Raw genomic sequence first — 6,521 nt, forward strand, 5'->3', positions numbered from 1 at the left:
AAAAAACAAATAAATGACTTTTTCAAACAAAATCACCAGGAAGTGGGTTCGCTTGCTTGCCCCCCCCTCATTCCTCAGCCCCGGAGATGGCAAAGCTCAGCTCCCCAAAGGGTCCCCGAGCCCCCCGGGACCCCCAGGGCCCCTCCCCACCAGCCCCTTTGCTTCTTGCATCTCATTAGAATTTTAATTTTTGCTGCGAGGAAGATGTCAAACTCCTGGCTATAATTTGCTTTTTCTCCCTTGTTTTCCCTCTTTCCCTCCCCTCTCCCCCCTTTTTTTTTTTTTGATAATGCTGATTTTGAGCTCTCTCGATTTCCTTTTGTTCTGGTTATTTTTTATCATGATTTTTTTGTTTTGTTTTGTTCGTTGTTTGTTGTTCGTTTTATTTTCATTCAGGCAGCAAAACCAATTCACTCCCAAGCCGCGGAGCAGCTCCGGCCCTGCGCTGACGCCCCTGTCCGGATGGCTACCTCACCACTCTCGGGGTGTTTCATCGTCTTTTTGAGTCTGAATTTTGGGGTTCTTTTTGTTTTTTAGCTTCGTTTGGAGCTTTTCAGCCGTGCCGGGACTTTCTTGCCAGGTTCAGAGCAAAGGTGCTAACTTTCCCCCATCATGTTCCCCCCTTTTTTCTCTTTGGTTGCTCTGTTGTTCTCTTATTTTGATTTTCCTTTGGAGGTTTTCTTTCCCTCAGGATTTTTATCCTTTTTTGGTTTTTTTTTTTTTAATTATTATTTTTAAATATTCTCTTTAATTTTGGCCCCGGAACACCCAACCCCGGGACCGCCTGGTGCTACAACCTCCAAAGAGGTCTCAGCTTGGTCTGTTCTAATCCCCCTCTATTTTACAGTTTATTTCCCTCTTTTTTTTGCTGCTCAGCTCCGCTCGGGAATTTTCCAAAGGTGCTACTCCCCCCCTACCCCCACCTCCACCACCCCACGAGCAAATCCCGCAAGGCAAGAGGCATCAAATCCCAAGGGGAAAAGGAATAAATCGATTTTCCAGGTGGAGCAGGTGGAACTTCAGCTCCGCTCTCATCTTCCAGCAGCTTTTTCTCCCTCCTTCCATCCCCGCATCCTCCCCGGGCACAGAGGGCCACGAACCCACTCCCTTTGCCGGGTCCCGGCGGATGCTCCGGCTTTTCCCCGGTTTTGTACCTAGTCTGTATAATGTATTATAATAATAATTAATTAATTAAGTAATTAATGATTTTAAAGTGGTTTGGGGTTTTCTTATTTTCTTTTCTTTTTTTTTTTTTTTTTTTCTAAATGGATTTTTTTTTTTTTTCCTGACTGCTGAAATAAAGGCATGTGAAATGATCCAACCAACCTCGGGCTGCTCTGCTCTGCTCTCGGGGGGCTCGGGGGGGGTCCTGGCTGGGCGATGTTGGGAATTCCTCGTCCCCCATCCCGCTCTGGTCCTGGCCGATCCCGCTCTGCTCCCGACGACTTCTGCGCTCCGCTCCCTGCCCGTCCTCCTCCTCCTCCTCCTCCTCCCTCCTCCTCCTCCTCCTCCTCTTGTCCCAGCCCCCCCATCCCGGCATGACGGGGGGAGGAAGGAAGGGGAGGGGGTTGGGATGGGCTGGGGGCTCAGAGCCGCTGGGAACCCCCAGTGGGAGGGGTCTGGGGGGGGTCTGTGTCCCCAAATGGGGAGGGGGGCTGGAGGGGAGGAAGGGCTGTGGGCAGCACTGCCAGGCTGGGGACACCGGGGGGGAGGGGGGGCTCAGCTCAGAGCGACCCCCGAAAGGGAGAGCTGGGGAGGGGGGCGGCCACAAAGAGACGCCCCAAAATTGGGGCAGAGGGGTGAGGGGCTGGGCGGTTGTGGAGGTGCCCCACGACGAGCCCCCCACTCCGCGCCCCTCACGCCCGCGGGTGCCCGGGGGTGGGGGTGGGGGCTGTGCTCTGTCTGTGCCCCCTCCCCATGGCGGGGGGCACGCGGGGACCCCCCCAGCCCTGGGGCCAGCAGCGCCGGCCCTGTCCCGCTCCATCAATGGCTGCCCTTGTTCTGCGGGGCCCCCGCGCTTTCCTCTCCCCCAGCTGGCGCCGCCCCGGCCGGGGGGGGGGCTCTCAAAGAGCCTCTTTCTTCTCGGGGCTGGGGCCGGGGCACCCCCGGGGGCGGGGAGGGGTCCTGGGGGGTGCCGGCCGGGATGGCCGGCTCTGAGCGGAGCGCGCCGAGCCCTCGGGGGCTCCGGGTGGGACCCAGGCGGACACGGACACCCAGGTGAGCTGGGATGGGGGGGGATTTGGGGGAGGGGGTCATCGCGGGGCTCTGGGAGTGCGTTCCCCCCTTGGTCCCAATCCCCGGTCTCATCCCGCTCCCCTGTCCCCCCACGGGGCTGGGGGGGGGTCACTCGGAGTCACCCCAGCCCTTGTGGGGGGTTACGAGTTTCGATGGGGGGGTCGTGGCTGAGCACCCCCCAAACCTACCCCGTAAATAAAGCACAAAGCCTCATTTCGTCCCTCGAGACTCAATTTATGCACCGAAACTCACCCTAAATCGGGGACACCCCAAATCCTCCGGGCAGAGCCCGGCCGGACCCGCAAGTCCTCCTCCCGCTGCCGGGGTTTTGTCCCCCGACAAAAGCCAACCCGGACACGCCGTTGCCTGCGCTGGCGTTGTCCCCCGCGGCGCGGGTGTCCCCTCAGTGCGGGAGCAGCGGGGGCGCGGGCCCCGTGGCGGGCGCTGGCATGGGGTTGGTGCGCTGGCCCGTGCGGACGTTGAACATGGGCAGCGTGGAGAGCGGCCGGGGCACGTCCCGGCTGCCGGCCATGAGCCGCAGCTCGCGCGTGTCCCCGAGGATGGAGCTGTGATGGACCAGCTGGATGCTGCGGGGACAGCGCGGGATGTAGCCCGGGCTGCCAGCAGCACCCCCTGAGGAACCCCTCACTGGGGGTCCCTATCCCGTCAGCGGGGCCAGCGCGGCCGGCGTTGGGGCGTGCGCCCCAAAATCGGGATCTTCACCCCAAAAGGAGGGTCTGCACCCGTCACTGGGGGCCTGCTCCATCACGGGGGTCTGCTCACCCTTCAGCGGGGTCTGAATGCCTTTATTGGGGTCTGGACCCCATCTTTATTGCGGTCTGCCCCCCAAAAGTGAGGGCTGTACCCCATCATTGGGGTCTGTGTGTCGTTTCTGGGGTCTCCTCCCTGCCCGGGGTCCCTCAGAGGCTGTCACAGAAGTGAAGCAGCTCTTTGTGCCCCCACCCCGTGTCTGAGAGGGTTTTTGGGGGGCCCGAGGGGTGGGGAGGGCAGGAGGGGGCTGGAGGGGCCCCTTTGGGGTGGGGGGACCTTTAGGCTCCATGGCACCCCCAAAGAGCCGATTGCTCCCTGTCCCCTTTTCCTGCCAGCCCTGTCCCCCCCACACTTGGCTGGAAGAACCCCCCCCCCAAAGCGGCCCCCCAAAGCAGCCCCCCCAGCACCCCCACAGCTCAAGCAGGACTCACTCAGATGTCTGCAAGTCCCGTTTTTCCCTACAAAAGAGAAAAAAAAGGGAAAAATCCAATAATTACGGTGAGAAGGGCTCTCACCACCCCCGGGTTGTCCCGGTTGTCACAAGGGTCGGGGAAGGGACACCCGGGCCGGGGTCCCCACGCCCTGGCAGGGTGGGGGGACCCCCCGACTCACACTCCCTCCCTGCGGCAGCACATGAGGTGGCCCAGGAGCAGGCAGAGCAGCGCGGCCACCGCCAGCGGCACCAGCAGCGTCACCAGGAAGGCGGGCAGCAGCTCCCGGGGGGCGACCTCGGTGGGCGGCTCGAAACCGCCCCCCTCCTCCAGCACCCCGGACCCCCACACCGGCCCCGGCGTGGTGGGGCTGGGACCGACCTGCAGCTGCAGGGGAGGGGGCGTGAGGAGGGGCTGGGGGGCTCCGGGGACACGGGGGGGACACGGGGGTCTCACCAGGGTGAGGTTGCACCAGTGGATGGAGAAGTGGGGAGCGAAGGTGTCGTAGCAGGAGGCGGAGGGGGACGCTGGCCGCGGTGACAGCGGGAGCGGCTCTGCGGGGACCACGGCTGACGCCAGGCACGGCGAGAAGGGGCTGTGGGAGCCCACCTGGACGTACACCCTGCGCGGCAGGTGACCCCAAAGCCAGCCACGGTGAGGAGACCCCGCACGTTCACCTCCACCACCGGTGGCAGGTGACGCCAAAAGCCTCGCGGGGAGGCCGAGGCTGTCCCCGGGACCCCCCAGCCCTGCCCGTACCCCTCCTTGCGGCCCTCGATGGGCAGCGGGACGCGGCCGCCGCGGTCCAGGGCGGAGGTGACATTGATGACATGCAGGTCCCCGCGCTCCCAGAGCCCGGCCGAGGCCTGCAGGAACATCTCCCGCGCCGCCTCGGGCAGCAGCTCCTCCACGTCCCTGTTCCCCACCAGGAACTCGGCCTGGAAGGGCGCGTCCCCACCTGCAGGGACAGGTGGCACCCGTGGGGACACGCCGTGGCCACGGCGGGGCCATCCCGGGCGGTTCGGGGCGCTCGGGCCCTACCTGGGGCGGGGGGTGACGCTGATGACCAGGCGCTGGGACGCGGTGGCGAAGGTGGTGTGACGGTTGTAGGCCAGCACCTGAGGGGACAGAGGGGACACTTGGATGGGCCAGCACTGCTCGTGGGCCACCCCAAGAGCGGCGGGGGCCGTACCTGGACGCTGTGGGTGCCCAGCTCGGGGGCCAGCGGGCAGCCGTACAGGAAGCCGGGCTGGCCGGGGCCCCGCTGGGCGAAGCGCAGCCACCGCGGCAGGTCCGGGCGGCCCCGCAGGTGGGCACGGAAGGTCACGGGGGCTGCGGGGACACGCGGGGGTGGGCACGGGCACCGCCAGCTGTGCCCCCACCCCGCCCCGCCCCATCCAGCTGGTCCCCACAAAGGGATCGTCCCTGGGGGTGCTGCTGCCAGGTCTGAGCTGTGACCCCAAATAGAGGGGACCCCTCAGGGGAGCCCCAAACGGGTGGAGGGTGGGATGGATGGACCGACGGACAGCCCAGCTGGGGTGATCCTGGAGGGAACCATCGGCCAGTGGCCCCCCCTTTTACCATCCCCAGCGCCCCAGGCCCCCAGGCTGGCCCTCACCATCGTCATTCTCGCTGCCGCTGAAGGCCTCCAGGAACGGCTCCCGCTCCAGCTCGTGGACGAAGATGGCTCCGGTCTCGGCAGAGACGCGGAGGTCGGGGAGGACGTGGTGGTCGGGACGGTGGCCAGGGACACCCCCAGGGCCAGGGCTGTGGCCACACACACGGGGCTGAAGCCAGGGCTGGACCACGGCCCCTCCCTGCCTCAGTTTTCCCCAGTGCCCACAGAGCCTGGGACTCTCAGAGGGGCAGGACCGTGTCCCTGCAATGCCAGGTGTCCTCGCAGTGCCAGGTGTCCCCAGGCAGAGCGGAGGATATTTGGGGGGGGTGGGACAGGGACAGAACGGGGTCAGGGCTGGGATAGGGCAGAGGACAGGATGGGGAGAAGGGCACGATGGGCACAGCACCTTCCCTGGCCCTGGCTGTCACACAGAAGTCCCACTCATTGTCCCCCGCCCTGTCCCAGAACCCGCTGGCACCCGGGACACACGGTAGCTTTTTTTAGCTCCGGCACGTCCCCAGCCCCGTCCCCCGCTGTCCTCCGCCCCTGCACCCCCTGTGTCCCCCCCAGTTTGGGGTCCCCCTCCCCTCTGCCCCCCAGGCCCGGCCGTGTCCCCCGGGGGTGACAGGGCTGTCACTCGCCTGCCAGCACCCAGAGCCGGAGCAGCTCGGGGCCCTCCATGTTCCCGGCGCCGGGAGCGGGGCCAGCGCTGATTGACGGAGGCAGCGGGGCCGGGGGGGCCCGCGGGGGGGTCCCACAGGGGACACCCCTCCACCGCCGCCTCCTGTCACCAAGGCATGGCGCTCCGAGGGGCTCCCGTGTCCCCCTGAGGTGTCCCCAGGGAGGGCTTGTCCCAGTGCCCCCACTCAGGGGTAGCGGGATGGCGGCGGGGGGGGACACTTGGGGACCACCTGGGGACAGCCGAGGGCCCCCGGCACGGCCACCTGCGAGACGGGAACACGCGTGTGCGCTGCGTGGGGACGGTGACACGAGCGGAGGGCGCTGGGACAGCGCGGGGTGGCAGCGACGGGGACCTGCGGGGCGTGGGGGGGGGCGATGGCAGCGGTGGAAGGGGAAGGGGAGGGGAGGGGGTGGTCGTGGGGGGGCCGCCCCCCTGTGTCGCGTCACGCCTCGTCACGCACAAAGGGCCGGAGGTGCCACGGGTGACACGGGGGAGGGGACAATCACACATCTGCAGGGTCCTGCTGCCCGTGCGCCTCCATGCTGGGGACCAGGGGTGTCCCCTGTGTCCCCCCGCGCAGCACGGACCCCAACACGGCCACGGGGTCGGGTCTGCCCCCCTCGTCCTCAGGCACCCAGTGGGAAGACAAAAAACGCAAATAACCCCCCCCAAAATACCCCCCCGGCCGCGCAGAAAAGGGGGGGGCCCCACTGTCCCCACCGGCCCGGCCCCCTTGTCACAGTGTCCCCTCCCGCCACCACGGAGCGGCACTGCCAGGGGATGT

The 6,521-nt window shown here is 65.7% G+C and overlaps 1 protein-coding gene across 1 annotated transcript; it reads right to left on the reverse strand.

Annotated features, from left to right (window-relative positions):
- Positions 1 to 2,596: 2,596 nt before the first annotated feature.
- On the reverse strand, positions 2,597 to 6,079 carry SGCA (sarcoglycan alpha). Its single transcript, XM_068212033.1, is given in 12 exon segments — positions 2,597 to 2,822; positions 3,438 to 3,464; positions 3,619 to 3,824; positions 3,894 to 3,959; positions 3,962 to 4,000; positions 4,002 to 4,059; positions 4,197 to 4,395; positions 4,474 to 4,555; positions 4,630 to 4,769; positions 5,056 to 5,169; positions 5,172 to 5,204; positions 5,697 to 6,079. Coding segments are annotated over 12 exon segments (1,188 nt in total). The 5' UTR covers positions 5,737 to 6,079; the 3' UTR covers positions 2,597 to 2,638.
- Positions 6,080 to 6,521: the final 442 nt, after the last annotated feature.

The sequence above is a fragment of the Anomalospiza imberbis genome, chromosome 22 (genome assembly GCF_031753505.1).
Source record: "Anomalospiza imberbis isolate Cuckoo-Finch-1a 21T00152 chromosome 22, ASM3175350v1, whole genome shotgun sequence".
Classification (NCBI taxonomy): Eukaryota; Metazoa; Chordata; class Aves; order Passeriformes; family Viduidae; genus Anomalospiza; species Anomalospiza imberbis.